The 17,752-nt window shown below is 46.5% G+C and overlaps 1 protein-coding gene and 1 long non-coding RNA gene across 4 annotated transcripts in view; one reads left to right on the top strand and one right to left on the bottom strand.

Annotated features, from left to right (window-relative positions):
• The window catches only part of LOC132015535 (uncharacterized), a 66,254-nt gene that overhangs the window by 16,015 nt on the left and 32,487 nt on the right, over nt 1-17,752 (bottom strand). The gene's annotated exons all lie outside the window — the stretch shown is intronic.
• The window catches only part of HTR5A (5-hydroxytryptamine receptor 5A), a 46,586-nt gene continuing 30,808 nt past the window's right edge, over nt 1,975-17,752 (top strand). Inside the window, exons 1-3 of one of the 3 annotated variants that reach the window (XR_009403714.1) lie at nt 1,975-3,438; nt 14,469-15,465; nt 15,854-16,244. Coding sequence is in view for 2 of the 3 variants with exons in the window: in XM_059396032.1 (XP_059252015.1) it covers nt 2,695-3,438; nt 14,469-14,801 (1,077 nt within the window). In the remaining variant the exon portion in view is untranslated. Of the gene's footprint in view, nt 3,439-14,468; nt 16,245-17,752 lie in introns of those variants that run through there. The other 2 variants (XM_059396032.1, XM_059396033.1) reach the window with 2 other exon arrangements.

Here is a 17,752-nt window from a genome sequence, read left to right as displayed (position 1 = left end):
CAGAGTGGCTTAAGAAACAGCAATCCTCCCCCTTTTATTCCACAGTTCTGAAGGCCAGAAGTCCAAGATCAAGGTGTCATCAAGTTTGGCTTCTCCTGAGGCTTCTTCCATTGGTTCACAAATGACCACCTTTTTGCCATGTTCCCACTTGGTGTCCTTCTGTGTGCACACATTTCTGGTTTCCCTTTGTGTGTCCAAATTTCCCTTTGCTATGAGGACACCAGTCTGACTCACCCTAAGAATTTCAGTTTAAATTAATCTTTTTAAAGATCCTATTTCCATATGCAGTCCTGTTTTGAGGCACTGGTGCTTAACACTTCAACACAGGAAGTTTGAGGGAGAAGAGGACACAATTCAGCCCACAGGAGGTGAAGCAGGAAATTCTATTACTCAAAACTGGCCTTCAGAGGTGCTTTACAGCAGGTAGGAGTTCTATACCTGTTTACTTTTTTTTTTTTCCAAGCTAAAATCATGGCCATGCTCTAAGATAAAGAAACTGAAATGTTGTGATTTCTCTTTGTGTTTCTGTAAGGGATAAACCAAAATTTCTCAAAAACTTTGGTTCTCCTTGAGGTGCTCCATTGGATTTCTTCTTTGTGAGAGCATTTGACTGTACTCTTACCTATGCGACACTCCGATTTTTACAAAATGTCCCCTGTCATCCCCGGCTTGGCGCCTTATTTGATGGCTTCTCACTGAACTCTCAGTGCGGACTGCTAGCTTCAGCACACGGTGCCAGTGGGGAATATTCTTGGAACCCACGGTGGCTTTTGAGATCTGTATCAGGAGATCCCCGCACCAAGGCCTGCTGCCTGTGGGATGTGTAGCTCACCCATTATTCCAAATCATGGGCTCCGGAAACTGAATGCAAAATAGTTCAGACCATTTGTTTCAAAGATGAAGATTCATAGTTTACATCTCATCCCAGTTGGTTCTATGGCTTCAAGAAGGTGATGTTCTCTGAATGAGCTCAAGTTTTCCCCTTGACTAGAGCCACATAAAGTAGCCCTGTACACAAGCAGGCACCATCAGCTATATTTAGGGGGTATTTGGTGAAACAGCTATGTGCATAAACTTGTATTTAATGAAGAATATTCTCATCAATATTTCCTAACAGCTTTCTCTCCTCTGGGTCCCAGCGGAGGATTTTCTCTCTTTCCAGGGACTTCTCTTGGTGCTCATTGCCCTCTGTTAGAAACTGAATCTTGTAACAAAACATATTTCTTATCTTCAAATAACTAAAAAGCTTTTGACCAAACTTGTGGCCAACCACTTGTGAATGTATACGACTTCATAACACCAATTATATGCACTTTAAAAATGCTTGATGCCATCTCATATTCTTTTCTGTCATATTGTTCTTCTTATTTTGGTTTATTTTATCTTGCTATATCACGTCTCCCTCTGTGAAGTGCCTTCTATCATAACTTCTGGGTAGGAATTTTTATTTTTTCCCAATTACTATGGATGTGTATATGGTCATGTGTGTATGTGGAGGGAAAGAATTAAATGCTTCCTAGTGAAGATGGAGTTTTTATAACGACTTGTATCCCATATTGCATTTCAAAGGAAGCAAATCCAATGGGGAGCCCTGGAAGACTGCAGCTTCTCTGTGATTCTGAGGACATAGTTTAAACGTGGTGGTTCCAATACCTCAGCCATTTCTAGGAACAGCAGTAAATGCTCTCTTGCCTTTTCTCCTTAAAGGAAAACTATCCCTTAGGGGAAGCACCAGGTGTTGTGTAGGAAGGACGCAATTGTGTACTGACATCTTCAGAAGAAAAGCCAGTGATACCATCTTAGACCCGCAACGAGGAACTGTGCATGCTTAAGGTAAGCCCCTCCGGAGAGCTGAGAACCCACTCAAGGTATCCAGACCACCCCTGGAAGGACGTGGGTGGGAGGTAGCCCGAGGAATGCTTCCAGGAGAGTTCCTTGGTAAACTTGATCCACTCGGGAAGCGCATTTCGGGAAGCAGGGCCAGTACCGCGGACAGCACCAGGACCCCGGCCCAGGGTGGGGGAGACAGCAGCACCACGGACAGCACCACCGGGAGCGAGCACTGCGCGCTCTGGGCGGAGGGGCGGGGATAGGCGGCCTCATCAGCTGATGCCTGACGTAGGCTGGATCCCCACTTTGAGAAGCAGGTCTGGAGGGGCGCGCCGGCGTTCCGCCCCAGAGCCGCGGCCCCAGACGGCGTGGGGCTGGGGCTGCGGCGATAGCAGGAGGCAGATCCCCAGAAAAACGGCCCCTGCCTGGCTTCCCTGCACGGGCTTGAGGCTGCAGCCCGCCGCCCGGAGGGGCGAGGAGGGAGCCGACGCGCAGCGCAAGTCCTGCTCAGACGCACCAGCACCCCTCCGGCACCCACAGGCTCCGGGGGCGCCAGCTGCCCCCCGACTCGGGAGATGCTCAGCTCTGGGTGACCAGACTGCTGTCCGTGCCGCGGGGAAAAGCCCCGGCAAGTGACGGCTTCGGAGGGCCCCGGCTGCGCTGCGAGACGCAGCCCAGCAGCCTCGTCTCAGCCACCCCGTCTCCCGCGTGTGCTCGCTGGCAGGAGGTTTCGGAAACAATCCCCAGAAACCCCGCCACCAGCCAGAGGTCGCAAACACCCCAGTGGCTCCGGGCACAGGGGCCACGACTGTCTTCCCGAACGCTCCTTCTGCACGCACCCCGGGCCGGTCTCCTGACCCAGCGATGGATTCACCTGTGAACCTAACCTATTTTTTTCTCTCCACCCCCGCCCCTTCGGAGACCAACCACAGCAGCCTTGACGCCGAAGACCCGCGCCCCAGCCCGCCCCTCCACTCTGTCTTCGGTGTGCTTGTTCTGACCTTGCTGGGCTTTCTGGTGGCTGCGACGTTCTCCTGGAACCTCCTGGTACTGGCGACCATCCTCCGTGTGCGCACCTTCCACCGGGTTCCGCACAACTTAGTGGCGTCCATGGCCATCTCGGACGTGCTCGTGGCGGCTCTGGTCATGCCGCTGAGCCTGGTGCATGAGTTGTCCGGCCGGCGCTGGCAGCTGGGTCGGCGGCTGTGCCAGCTGTGGATCGCGTGCGACGTGCTCTGCTGCACCGCCAGCATCTGGAATGTGACCGCCATCGCGCTGGACCGCTATTGGTCCGTCGCGCGTCACCTGGAATACACGCCCCGCGCCCGCAAGCGCATCTCCAATGTTATGATCGTGCTCACCTGGGCACTCTCCGCGGTGATCTCGCTGGCGCCGCTGCTCTTCGGCTGGGGGGAGACATACTCGGAGCGCAGCGAGGAGTGCCAGGTGAGCCGCGAGCCCTCCTACACCGTGTTCTCCACCGTGGGCGCCTTCTACCTGCCGCTCTGCGTGGTGCTCTTCGTGTACTGGAAGGTCTACAAGGCCGCCAAGCTCCGCGTGGGCTCCAGGAAGACCAACAGCGTGTCACCCTGGCCGGAGGCGGTGGAGGTGGGTGTTACAGAGATCCTTGAGAATACTTTACTTTCATTCGTTCAGGCTTTATCTCCAGCGCACGGACTCCAAAGTTTGTAGAAAGTGAGCTTTTTCGTTTTTTGGCGGGGGAGGGGAGGGGAGAAGGGGGGGAGGACAGATGGTAACATGACTTGGCAGAAAGACTGCTCAACATCAGGCAGAGCGGATTAATGTTTTAGGCCAGTCTGCTTTTTTCTTTGCAAATCAAAGCAACTAATCTTGCAAAAACAAAGTATCTCCTGGCTTACCACCTGCTGTTCTGCAGTGTCCTTATGAGGCATTCACCCATTTCGGAGCCTGCTTTTGTTAGACACTTCCACTGCCTCTGTGTTGCCTTCTGGGTCTGTTTCCAGCCCCATCGGGCCTTTTGTGGGCAGCAGAGGGTCACTTGTCCGCCTTCCCAAACAAGCGACAGGAGGAAATTAAAAATCTAAGGCAGACAATTCCCCAGGCCTTTACAAGTAGCCTTTTCTGTGAGACAGTAGCTACGCAACAGCGAAGTCTCTTATCCTGTCCTCTTTCCACCATGCTTTCCTGTTTGGTTGTTAACCCTTACTAATCCAGCCCTGTGACTGCAGATTCAGGAAATGCACGACTGAATGCACCGGGTGTGAAGACAGCTCTCCCCACCCCAGCTCTCACTGCCAAGGCCTTCCCTTGAGCCCAATTCATGTATTTAAGTTAGGTCAGAAGTCTACACAGCCTCAGTTTCTGTTCTTGGCTCTGGAAAAACATAAATTCTATTAAGCATTTTAAACCCACACTGTGTATGGGCTTGGTGCAGGGAGTGAAGAATGATAAAGACATCATCTCTCCCAGGAAGAGCTCCCTCTAGTGAGGGCGATAGACACTCCGGTGAGTGCTGTGATACCGTTGTGTTTGGGGATCAGTAGCTAATTCCAGCAATAACCAGTCAATCAAGCTCAGAGGGATCAGAGGTGTAGGTAAGGGAGAAGAAAGTGCGTCCTTCTAGAAGCGGGAAAAGGGGGTCAGAGGCTACCTGTCCTTTTATCCAGAACAATGGCCTCAAGCAGGGGGTGATTTATCCCCTCCATGGGCCATTTGGAATGTCTGGAGACATTAAGATTTGGGGGGAAAACATTGTATAATGCACCAGGCAGGCTCCCCCAACAAAAAATTATTCAGAGCAAAATGACAGCAGTGCTAGATTTGGGAAAACCCTGTGCTATTAGATTTCGGAACGGAACGAGGAGTGCCGATGGGGCACCAAACTGCCCGGGGCTTCCACACGCATGACGACCCACCCCAACTCCAGGCCAGGAACAAGAGCACTGGCCACCTTCAAGGGCCCTCCTCCCACAGACCCTCTTCTGCCAGGATGCTTATCCAGGCCAATGGTTTACAACAAATACCAGACATGGGGTGACAAGGAAAAGCAGTCACAGTTCTGTCTTATGAAATTTACTGCAAAGTGATGCAGCCTTTCACTGCTCTGCTCTGGAGAGAACATTAGCAAAACATTTTTACATTGTTCTGCTTTTATATGTATTTTTTGCACCATTTTATTTTCTCTCTCTCTCTCTCTCTGCCACATAACTTAAGAAAATAGGGCCGTTGGTTTGCAAGACCTTCAAATGGTCCAGGGCTCCACTGTTACTGGGAAGGGTGAATGACAAACCAGGTCTCCTGCTTTGTCCCTGGTAGCAGGTGCCAAATTTTCCATATAGAGTCCTACCCCCAACTGGCTGTGTTACCTAGGGAAACACACTTTTTCCTTGCTTCTTTGTCTGCTAAGTTTTCTTCAAATACCTACTGAGAGCCTAACCTCTGTCAGACACTGGGCTGGGAGCGGGCCACAGGAGAGACAGGCCTTGCCCTTGACAAAGCACGTCATCATGCACCACTACTAAATGTCTGGCATAAAAAGATCATGCTGGATTTACTGCTGACTAGTCTGTGGCAGAGCTCTGCTGGCCAGCCACAGTGTCTAATCTTAAATGGCATTTTTGGGAAGCAATGGAGATCTAGGGGATGTTGGGAGGGGTGACTTCATCTGCCTGAATCTTTCTCTATTTTTTTATTTTACTTAAATCCAACTCATTAACAGAGAGTGTATTATTAGTTTCAGAGGTAGAGGTCAGTGACTCATCAGTTGCATGTAACACCCCGTGCTCAGTGCACCACGTGCCCCCTTCATGCCGCCGCCCAGTGACCCCGCCCCCACCTGCCTCTCCTCCAGCAAGCCTCTGTTTGTCCCCTAGAGTTCAGAATCTTTTATGATTTGTCTCCCTCTCTGATTTCGTCTTATTTCATCTTTTCCTCCCTTCCGCTATGATCCTTTGCTTTGTTTCTTAAATTCCACATGTGAGGGAAATTGCGTGATAATTGTCTTTCTCTGATTGACTTATTTCACTTAACATAACATCCTCTACTTTCAGCCACATCATTGCAAATGGTTAAGATTTAATTTTTTGATAGCTGAGTAATATTCCATTGTTTATTTTTTGATATTTCTTTAAGGTAAATTTTAATTTTTTAATTTTATTTTTTTTCAGTGTTCCAAGATATCCCATTGTTTATACATACCACATTTTCTTTATCCATTCATTTGTCAATGGACATCTGGACTCTTTCCATAGTTTGGCTCTTGTGGACGTTGCTGCTATAAACATTGGGGTGCAGGTGCTCCTTTGAATCACTACGTTTGTACCCTTTGAGTAAATACCTAATAGTGCAATTGCTGGGCCATAGGGTAGCTCTATTTTCAACTTTTTGAGGAACCTCCATATTGTTTTCCAGAGTGGCTGCACCAGCTTGCATTCCCACCAACACTGTAGGAGGGTTCCCCTTTCTCCACATCCTCACCGACACCTGCTATTTCCTGACTTGTTAATTTTAGCCATTCTGACTGGAGTAAGGTAGTATCTCATTGTGGCTTTTATTTGTATTTCCCTGATGCTGAGTGATGTTGAGCATTTTTTCATGTGTCTGTTGGCCATCTGGATGTCTTCTTTGGAGAAATGTCTGTTCATGTGGTCTGCCCATTATTGACTGGATTTTGTTTGTTTGTTTGTTTGTTTTTTGGGTGTTGAGTTCTTTATAGATTTTGGATACTAGCTTTTTATCTGATAAGACATTTGCAAATATCTTCTCCCATTCTGTAGGTTGTCTTTTAGTTTGTTGACTGTTTCCTTAGCTGTGCAAAGCTTTTTATTTTGATGAAGTCCCAATAGTTCATCTTTACTTTTGTTTCTCTTGCCTTTGGACGTGTCTGGCAAGAAGCTGTGATGGCCAAGGTCCTAGAGGTTGCTGCCTGTGTTCTCCTTTGGGATTCTGATGGATTCCTGTCTCACATTTGGGTCTTTCATTCATTTTGAGTTTATTTTTGTGTATGGTGTAAGAAAATGGTCCAGTTTTGTCCTCCTGCATGTGGCTGTCCAATTTTCCCAACACCATTTGTTGAAGAAACTGTATTTTTTCCATTGGACATTCTTTCCTGCTTTGTTGAAGATTAGTTGACTATAGAGTTGAGGGTCCATTTCTGGGTTCTCTATTCTGTTCCACTGATCTATGTGTCTTTGTGCCAGTACCATCCTGTCTTGGTGACCACAGCTTTGTAACATAGCTTCAGTCTGGAATTGTGATGCCTCCTGTTTTGGTTTTCTTTTACAGCATTCTTTTTTTTTTTTTTTTCTACTTAAGGTCTTCTGGTTCCATACAAATTTTAAGATTATTTGTTTCAGCTCTCTGAGAAATGTTGATGGTATTTTGATAGGGATTGTATTGAATGTATAGGTTGCTCTGGGTAGCACAGACATTTTAACAATATTTGTTTTTCTAATCCATGAGCATGGAATGTTTTCCCATTTCTTTGTGTCTTCCTCAATTTCTCTCGTGAGTACCTTATAGTTTTCTGAGTATAGATTATCTCCCTCTTTGGTTAGGATTATTCCTAGGTATCTTATAGTTTTGTGTGCAATTGTTAATGGGATTGACTCCTTAATTTCTCTTTCTTCTGTCTCATTGTTTGCGTATAGAAATGCAACTGAATTCTATGCATTGATTTTATATCCTGTGACTTGGCTGAATTGCTGTGTGAGTTCTAGCAGATTTGGAGTCTTTTTTGGGTTTTCAACAAGAGGATAATGTCATCTGTGAAGAGTGAGAGTTGGAGGACTTCTTTCACAATTTGGACACCTTTTATTTCTTTCTGTTGTCTGATTGCTGAGGCTGGGACTTCCAGAACTATGTTGAATAGCAGTGGTGAGAGTGGACATCCCTGGTCATGTTTCTGACCTTAGGGGAAAAGCTGTCAGTTTTTCCCCTGTGGGTTTTTCATATATGGCTTTTATGATATTGAGGTATGTTCCCTCTACCCCAACACTGCAGAGCTTTAATCAACAAAGGATGCTGCATTTTGCCAAATGCTTTTTCTGCATCTATTGAGAGGATCATATGGTTCTTATCCTTTCTTTTATTAAGGTGGTGTATCACGTTGATTGATTTGCAGATGTTGAACCACCCCTGGATCCCAGGAATAAATCCCACTTGGTTGTGGTGAATAATCCTTCTAATGTACAGTTGGATCCTATTAGCTAATATCTTGGTGAGAATTTTTGCATCCATGCTCATCAGGGATATTTTTCTGTACTTCTTTTTGGTGGGGTCTTTGTCTAGTTTTGGGATCAAGGTAATGTCAGCCTCACAGAATGAGTTTAGTTCCATTTCTATTTTTTGGAACAGTTCCAGAAGAATAGGTATTAATTCTTCAAATGTCTAGTAGAATTTCCCCTGGGAAGCCATCTAGCCCTGGACCTCTTTTTTGTTGGGAGATTTTCGATTACTGACTCAATTTCTTTGTTGGTTATGGGTCTGTTCAGCTTTCTATTTCTTCCTGTTTCAGTTTTGGTAGTTTATACATTTCTGGGAACTTATGCATTTCTTCCACCTTGCCTAATCTGCTGGCATATAATTGCTCATAACATTCTCTTATAATCGTTTGCATTTCTTTGATGTTGGTTGTGATTTCTCCTCTTTCATTCATAATTTTGTTTATTTGGGTCCTTTCTCTTTTCTTTCTGATAAGTCTGGCCAGGGGTTAAAAGACGGGCTTCTGAGGGATGCCTGGGCGTCTCCGTTGGTTAAGTAGAAGACTTGGTTTTGGCACAGGTCATGATCTCTTGGTTATGGGACTGAGCCCCAGGTTGTGCTCTGCCCCCAGTACAGGGTCTGCTTTGGGTTCCTTCTCCCTCCTCTCCACCCCTTCCTGTTCATGCTCTCTCTCAAAAAAACAAACTAAATTTAAAAGAGAAAGGCCTCTGAAATTGCTTTATATAATGCATTTTATATTTTTAGGTTTTAAATTTTCACAGCTGGATCAGATAGCCCCTCCCATTTCTATCCTTCTACTTGTAAGCATCTGCTTTTCCCCTTCTGAGGGGACTCCAGCGAACATCACTCTCTGGGTCAGATTTGTAGTCCAGGACAATAAAAGCTTCCTTCAATACTCTCATGAAACTCTAAGTTCTATAATAATTTTTATGTTTACTTTATCTCTGAAGTTTAGGAAAAATCTAAGTTATAACTGTTAACTGAACTGCAGGCCAGGGTTTTAACTGAAAATCTATAGGTTTGACATCTTACCTGGCACTTCTACTGTGTGACTTTGTTTTTTTCTGTGACACCCCTAAAGACAGGGCATTTAGGAGTTCGGGTCAAGCTAAACAGAAACATGCAAGACCTAGGTCTGCAAGGCAGGTGTGTTTGGGGATGTTACAAAACCTTTGAGACTATTTTAGAGTTAGAATTTTGCTTAAGACCTTAACATCCCAATTAAAGAAGCTGTTAACTGTTTGGTATTTCTCTCTCCTCTAAAATGATTTAATTTATTAATTTTGGTTTGGCCAGAATTTCCTTATGAAGATTTTAAAAAGGCATAGAGGGCACGGATTGCATGAAGCACTGGGTGTGGTGCAAAAATAATGAATACTGTTATGCTGAAAATAAATAAAAAAAAAAGGCATTTGTCAAGAAAAGGACAAGAGTTAGGATTATAGGGCAATTTAAAATAGGAAGTCAAAGTTCTTAAAGGAGAAGTTCAAGACCTTGGCTTCGACAAACCATGACAGACAAGAAAGAACCTCCAAGAGCCATATGAATAATGTCTCAGGATCCCTGACCAGAGGCTGACAAGGCACCACACAATCACCAGCCCAACACTTACTGAGCTGGAATACGAGTGAAACAAAGTGACATTCTTTCACAAACTGAGGAGACCCAAAGCCAAGTTTGATTCATTGCTTTCCACAAATTGGTCTTAGGTCTAATAGTCCTCAAACCACTACCCTTGGCTCTGACTTGGAATGGATTATCAAAGCAATGCCTTATAGAATAATCCTTTATACACTCAACTGAAAGAAAGGCTCTCCAGGAGAAAACATTTAAAAATTACCAATGAAACAAAGACTTTGCATGTATGGACAAAAAACAGCAAAAGCAAAGCAAGTAGCAGGAGAATAAGTACATTAAGGGCATAAAAAATACTTGCTAAATGGTACACCTCCAGGACGAGCGATCTAATGGGCTTATGCAAGGATCTAATTCAATTACCAAATGGTATACATCTCAATGAAAGGTCTAGTTACTTGATACAAAAACCTAAGCCTGAAGACCTTGAGGGAAGGCACTTTTGGTTACAAGTCCTAGGATAACGAAATGCAGAGAACAAGAAGAGCCAGTGAGACTGGCACCCTGAGGGCAACTGGACTTTGGGGCCCAGAAAATACACCTGTGGTCCAAGCATCCTGGGAGCATCTTCAAAATGGCACACTCTAGAGTTGTCTAAGGGTGATACAAGCACTGCACAGAATCTGAGATGGAAACACAAGCCGAACCTGCTGCTTACCACAGTAAGACAGAGCCCCATATGTCAGGTACTGTCTCTAGAGCAGGGCAGAATGCCAGCCATCTCTGGGCCTGGGGACAGCACAGAGTTCAGGAACTGGAGGGCGGTCGATGGATATCACCTTCAAGTAGGGTTACTCGGTGACACTGCTGTTGATTGGCAATCAGAGGAGCGTTTATTGGGGTGAGTCCTACCCTAGTTGGCATGGGTTAGGGTAGGACTCAACCATGGATTGGTTGGTTTGCAGGTTTGTATTCACAGAGCTATATGGTCCCTGATCAGCCAGAGATATTTAAACACATGGCAGGACTCCTTGTGACCATAGCTACAGAAGAATCCGTCTTTTCCTAAGTTAGTTGGGAAGTTTGAGGAACGTTTACACTCTTCCCCTTGTGGAGCCGTCACTCAACATGCAAGACCATTTCTCGTGTGAGCATCCTGCCTCATCTGCCCATCCTCCATTCTCACAATGGTCTGGTCTAACTTGCAAATCACCCAAAACAACACTTTTGAGGTAAGGGTCTTCATCCCTGAGCTCCATACCCATTACGGATGGTAATCTATCGATTATTTGTGATATTAATAGGAAAGTGCAGCCAAATGGTAGAGGAAATTAAGGAAACACATTAGATTTATGATTAACTGGTGAATTATGATTTAGCACACAACCATTTTGGAAAGATGAGAAGTCTAACATGTAAGCCCATGACCCCCAAAGAACACATATATGTGGAGAGATTAGGCTAATTGTTCACTTAGAGAAATTTCATAAGCGAAGTGATGGGCATTGAGGGCATGTGCTGTGATGAGCACTGGGTGTTACAGCAGCTGGGGAGCTGCTGAACACTAAAAATTAACAAATAAACTATAACAGTGTTATAAAGATAATTAGGAAAAGCCTAATTTGGCTTGAATGTTCACTTTCTTTTACCCTACTACTTCTTTTTCTGTGAATCTACTAATGAGCATGTTGAGTATTTGGTAGAGTAATTCATAGAATTCAACTCTCCAGACTCGGTTAGGTGCCTGGTTGCTATCATTGATTAACAAGGAGCAACGATCTAAGGAGTCCCCGAGTCAGAAAGCCACAGGTGAGCCACCAAGAGACATGAGACAACTAGAAACCTAAAACCTCCCAGACAACAAAGATCCTCCTCCTAGCAGGGCCTCTGCTACCCCAGAAGCACCACTTTGAATCACTGACCCTCTTTCTTCTGACCAGTGAGTTGGTATTGAATGCCACACCAGGAGAAGTGTCAGTGCTGATCAACATTTCACACTGAGGTCCTAGAAAATGTGCTTTTCCGAGACACATGGAGTTCTAGGACTCACCGATAAACAATTCCTGACTCCAAGCAAACCATAAAAAGAAAGTAATTAGAAAAAAATATTTAAATTGAGTTTAGACTAGAACACTAAGGGGTTCTCATAGAACACGGCAAGAATTGTTGAAACATGACACTTGAATCTTTGTTGGAAGGACCCGTGGATGTGGGCCCCCACCCTGCTGTACTAGTAACTCCGTGAGAAAGGAGCATGAATCTAACACCTGTGAAGCGACATTCTGCTGGGACACCCTATTGACGTGGGAGAAATCGTCCTGAAGACAAACTCAGAAATACAATACCTGGAACCTGTTTGAGAACACACTTCACTCACCAGGAGAACCGTGACATGGAGGAAAACCCGTGCAGGTCCAATGAATGTATGTTCTATTTGGGAATAGCTCTTCCTCTGTAAGAGCCTGTAATAGGCTGTACCAGAAGAACACGAGGTTTTATAGTATAATTGCCAAATAGTCTTTGAATCAGGGCTGCATGTAAGGCACTTAACCTCCCTTTACAAGGACCATGACTGAAGCCATGGGCTTCCATGAAACTGTCTTATAATACGTAGGCTCCCTTTCCTGAGACTTATTTTTATAGAAATACTCAAATTCTACACTTAAATGTAAGTCATACACCTGGACGAGCAACCACTGTGGTCGCACCCCTCAGATGAACAATGAGCTACATCCTGACATGGCAGCCCTTTTGCATATAGGACAGGATCTGAGTGTAGGGATGGGCAGGATCTCAAGAGAGGCAGATACTCTGAGTGTCAATCACTGGGAAAGAAGATGGCTCTCCAGAATGGAAACCTTGCAACCTCTTCCGTTATGCAACAGGAAACTCCTGCAAATTGAATGTGCAACTCTGGGGGTCTATCTGAGCCTTACAGAAGGTTGGCTTTACGTTGGTAGTTTTGTTGTGGAGCTCATTCTGTCTTGTAATGGAAAGTTGAGTATATAAAGGACTGCATGTGGGCTTCTGGAGTCAGTCTGCAAAAGCTAACGACCACAGGGAAGGCAGACATGGAGTCGTGGTGGGAGGGGCTGGTCGGGTCCCAAGAGTGCGCCATCTCTCAAAAGCCAGGATATCCGGCTGTGTGTTGCTGTGTTTATTTCTACTTTAACAAAAGTCTAGTTTTAGAGTTCTGCCTTCATATCAGCTGTGCTATAGAGAATTAAGGGGTGGGTGCAAGGGAGTCACAACCCTGAGTGGCCAGGGTCACCACCAAAAATGTGCTGGGAGGGAGCAGAATTGGGGGCGGGGCGGGGTTGAACGGTCAGGATCAGAATTCCCCTTCAGTTGCCATCTTTGGAAAATGGGGGGAAATGTCTTCCCTGATGCCATTTTAGGATTGAGTTTTATTAAAAATTTGGTGGGTTTCCCTGTTTTATGCTGGAAAATGAAACTATACATTGTGTTTGCATTTCCGTAAATGAATTCGCTACAACGCACTACCAGATACGTGCCAATGATCTGAGAAAGCTTCCCATCGAGCCAACTCGGGGTGAGATGATTGGGATGCAGAAACAGAGACTTTCCCTTCTCGCCTCGTGTCTGTTGTGAGGGGTGCAGCATGGGGCACTGTTTGTTCCAATATTGACGATCTTTTCAATTGTGCAGGAAGCAGTGTTTCGTTAGTCAAGGAAATGACAGGAAGGCTATCGTACAAACTTAATAATTCATATATCAACTAATATCGCTTTAACCATAGTATTCCTACGTACGCCTGATATTTTATATGACAGACAAGCCGATATCTTTTGACTCCAATTTATGGATGTAGTCTTGAACCTGGTAGGTGGTTTAGGTTGGCGAGAATGACCTTCCGACTTGGCCCTTGACCGGAAAGTTTGTGTGCTGCCTGAGAGAGAGCTGGGGAATTCTCCTTTCCAAACGCACTGGGGTCACAGAATGCTGGTGTTGGGAAGAATAAAATCTAATATCCATGCGGTCTCACCTACCAGCGAATGCTTGATTGGCCCAGAAAGCCTGCCTGGGCCGGTTAGCTTTGCTAGTTTAGTAAATCTACCCACTGTGATTTCTCCGTATTTAGGCTGTCTTTTTGTCAGATATTCCTTATTTCAATTCCCTAAAGATGGAAGTAGAAGGACTGGAACGGAGGGAAGAGCCCCTTTCCCAGAAATCCCACGTCTCTGGAGAAGGGACTGGAATGGGGACAGCCCAGTTCTGTGGAAACCTGCCCACAGGGGACCTGGGAGCACCCCCTGGGGAGAGCCTAAGCGTCTGGAGTCTGTTTTCCAAGAACGTTGGGGAAAGGCAAGGACACAGAATAAGCCCCGAAGGAGATCCTGGTGAGTGAACTGTCCCCAACAGTCATAGGAAGCTGACCTCAGAAGAAATTCTAGAAAATTCCTTCAGGGAGGACTCACATGAGCACAGAAAGCTGTTAAAATTTCAGGAAATCAGGCTTTTATTGCCCAAGGGGTTGGTAAGGATTGAGCGCGCTTTTGATTACTCACGGACCTTTGTCAGTAAGTTCTGTCCTGCATGACCGATCTATTTCTGTTTTCCCTGCTGACTAAACAGCAACAGGGAATTCATCTTCGCCACGTTTGTTAGAGACGCTCCCAGCTCCTTCCATGTCTAAGACGTAAGCACGCGCCGCAGTCCCATGCCCTGTTTCCACAGCTGAGGGTGGGCTCCACAGGCGGCCAGTTTCCCGCACCCGACCGTCAAGGACTTCCTTTTCCGAGGGATGGGCAGGAGCCCAGCATCAGTGTCCGGTTCAGCTCGCACAGGCCTGACGGGCCCGAGGAGCCCTTCATGGAGCTTCTGCTGATCTTTTCTAGGCGAAGACCCCTGCGCCGCAGCCCCAGATGGTGTTCACCGTGCGCCACACCACTGTCACCTTCCAGACAGAAGGGGACACGTGGAGGGAACAGAAGGAGCAGAGAGCTGCCCTGATGGTGGGCATCCTCATCGGGGTGTTCGCGCTCTGCTGGCTGCCCTTCTTCACCACGGAGCTCATTGGCCCTCTCTGCGCCTACGACATCCCCGCCGTCTGGAAGAGCATCTTCCTTTGGCTCGGCTACTCCAACTCCTTCTTCAACCCGCTCATCTACACAGCGTTCAACAAGAACTATAACAGCGCCTTCAAGAACTTCTTTTGTAGGCAACACTGAGCGGGAGGCCTGGGGAGGAGGGACAAGATCCTCGAACTCAGTGAGATTTCCAGCTCCATCTGCTTCCCCGTCCCTACCATGGACCCCTTCCACATGGAAGAGGCACGTCCTCCAGGCTCTCCGGGGTCATCTTCAGAACTAGCCCTCACTTCCCCACTCCGAGGTAGGAATGTGGGTCTTCACAGGCAGCTTGGGTGCCCTTTTTTTTTCTTTTACAATTTTTTTTTAAAAGATTTTATTTATCTGACAGAGAGATCACAAGTGGGCAGAGAGACAGGCAGAGAGAGAGGAGGAAGCAGGCTCCCCGCTGAGCAGCGAGCCTGATGTGGGGCTCCATCCCAGGACCCTGAGATCATGACCTGAGCCACCAAGATGCCCCTGGGTGACCTTCTTGATCTAACTTAATCTGTTATTGTTCACTCTGCACCTAACAGCCACAGACTTTGCCCACAAAATGCCCTCCCCCTCCCCCCAGTCCACTCCAGCCTGGCCGTCGTCCTGGCTCCAGAGCAGTCATACAAGGTAAACGAGAGGAAGGAAATCAAGCAACGTGGCTAGAAAATGATGGAGAAGAAGTCAGAACGGGGACACCAGAGGGGCAGGAAACCAGAATTCCCAGTTTTCTGGTAGAGTCCCTAACTTGAAATTTCGTTCTATGGTCCTGGTAAGTATACCCTAGTACTTACTGTGTACGTCCCAGTGTTTGGCTACAAGATATTGTCTCTAACCCTATTGAAGTGCATAGCCACAGCACAGCAGCTGTGAATATTGGCTTTAAGACTTTGTGGCAACCACACACGTGTGCTCTGTGCACATGCGTACACACACACACACACACACACACACACACATACACACAGCTATGGAGGAGGTCAAGGTTCCGCTTGGCTAGTTTATTCTAAAATTCAACCCGTCAACTTGGAAAGGAACTAAAAATCAAACACCTCTTTCCATTCTGAAGCAACTGTACAATCCGCTGGTTTTGTAGAATCTGTCAAATGTGCTTATTTTCTATGGGTTTTATTTGTATGGAATTTATTCGGATGTTGCAGGACAAAGACCTCTATCCTTGGATCCTGGGCGTCCAGGAAGCGTCATGACGTGAGTGGCCGACCTCAGCACAGCTTCACAACCGAGGACTGTGAAGGCACGCTCACCAAACACGTCAATTTACAGGGACAGTTGGTTAATTTGCTGTCTTTTTATTGGTGTGCGAATCCCACTAGCAACTAGTGAGAAAGGCAGAAGCACAATAAAATGTGGCCTCAGTCCCTTACAAAACGACACCTTTCTCTAAATGAGTCAACAACTAGATGATGATACAGCAGTTATAGGATCAGAGAAAACCCAGGCCGTCAGTCAAGACTTTGAAAAGGTCTCGACAATAAAACTGACTGTGGTCCGCTACGTCCCTGATTCTTGGAATGCATGAATTTAAAATTATGTATGATAATCACCTTTGAATTATTATAATAAATATATGTCTGCTTTTGTTTATCATAAATTATATCAATTGAGATTTCAAAAAATAGTCTACGGCCATACCAGCCTGAACGCGCCCCATCTCGTCTGATCTCGGAAGCTAAGCAGGGTCGGGCCTGGTTACTACTTGGATGGGAGATTTCAAAAATAGGAAATTTGTGTTCGTTTGTATGCTTGGTTGGAAGCTTAGTCTTGCCTTTACTGCAAAGTCTTTCTCCAAGAATGTGAGTGAAGGAGAAAGTGTTGTACATCTTTTGTGAGGTTGTGACTGACATCGCTAAGTACAGACCTCAGGTCTAGAAGAATTTACTCAGAAACATTCTCAGATTTCTTTGTCCTTCTGCATTTATCAGTTCAAGTACCAAACCCATAAATATCTCAAAATACAGAGTGTTGAGTTACCTCCCCTGCTACTACCTGCAACGACAGAGTCCCATTCGACGCGGGTGCGGTGATAAAGAAGAGCTTCCAGAATTTCGCTAGCACCCGCAGCAGACGGAGTCACGCACAGACACTGCAGAGAACCTGGAGATGCGCCATCAGAACCAAGGGTAAACGGTTAACGTCTATTCTCTCTGAAAGTGCATGTGAAATTCTTTACTATATGCCATAATTTCAATGTTTGCCTTCTTCTCTTTAAAGAAAAGGGTTATTTCCTTTGAACTTTACAGTAAAGTGAGGCTTTCAGAAAACGTGCCACATCGGTCTGGTGGCTTTAGTAACTTCTGGACCGCCCCCCCCAACCAGGGTTCGGCACACCTTGTTGGAGAGATACGTTGTCGTAATAGCCATTTCAATCTCCTACCCAGTTATTACTATCTTGTGAGATGCGTTAGGCACGGGACTGTTCGTATGTATCTCACACTTCCCAGACGTCACTTAGTCACTTAAAATATTCCCGGTGCGGAACACTCTACAGACAGCACCCAGAGCTGGAAACGCCATCCACGAGAAGGACCAAATGGCAACAAAGGAATCATCTTGCTTCCATTTCAATCCCGAAGGCTGCCGACCACTAGGTAGGAAATATTACAAAATGCAAACGGTGGTCAAGGTAGGCGTGTCGGGGGCATTTCGTCCCCTGTGACTCCGCCGGCCGCCCAGCGCTGACCCGCAGTCTCACGCTCAGTTCTGTCTGTTCGCCAGGCTGGGGTCCTCGCCCTCCTGAGTGGCCCCTGAGTGATGGGGGCCAGGTCAGCTCCGAGGACCACATCCTTCGTGGGTGGCCCGCGTCTGGCCACCATGAGGTCACCCAGCCACACACCGGCGCTCTGTCCTGTCCTGCCCTTTGCATTCAGAGCTGCACACTCTTTCCTGACCCCTCTCGGGTGCAGAGACATTGTCTCTGGCCAACAGGTGTCTCTATCGACAGGACTGAAGAGCGTCCTGAGCCCCGACCAGACGGGCGCGTGCTGCGGGCGGCGGCTTTCCACAGGACAGTGTCTCCAGGCTCCACCGTCCAACTTCTC

This window comes from Mustela nigripes, chromosome 4 (genome assembly GCF_022355385.1).
Source record: "Mustela nigripes isolate SB6536 chromosome 4, MUSNIG.SB6536, whole genome shotgun sequence".
Taxonomy (NCBI): domain Eukaryota; kingdom Metazoa; phylum Chordata; class Mammalia; order Carnivora; family Mustelidae; genus Mustela; species Mustela nigripes.
This window is presented reverse-complemented; position numbering and strand designations above follow the sequence as displayed.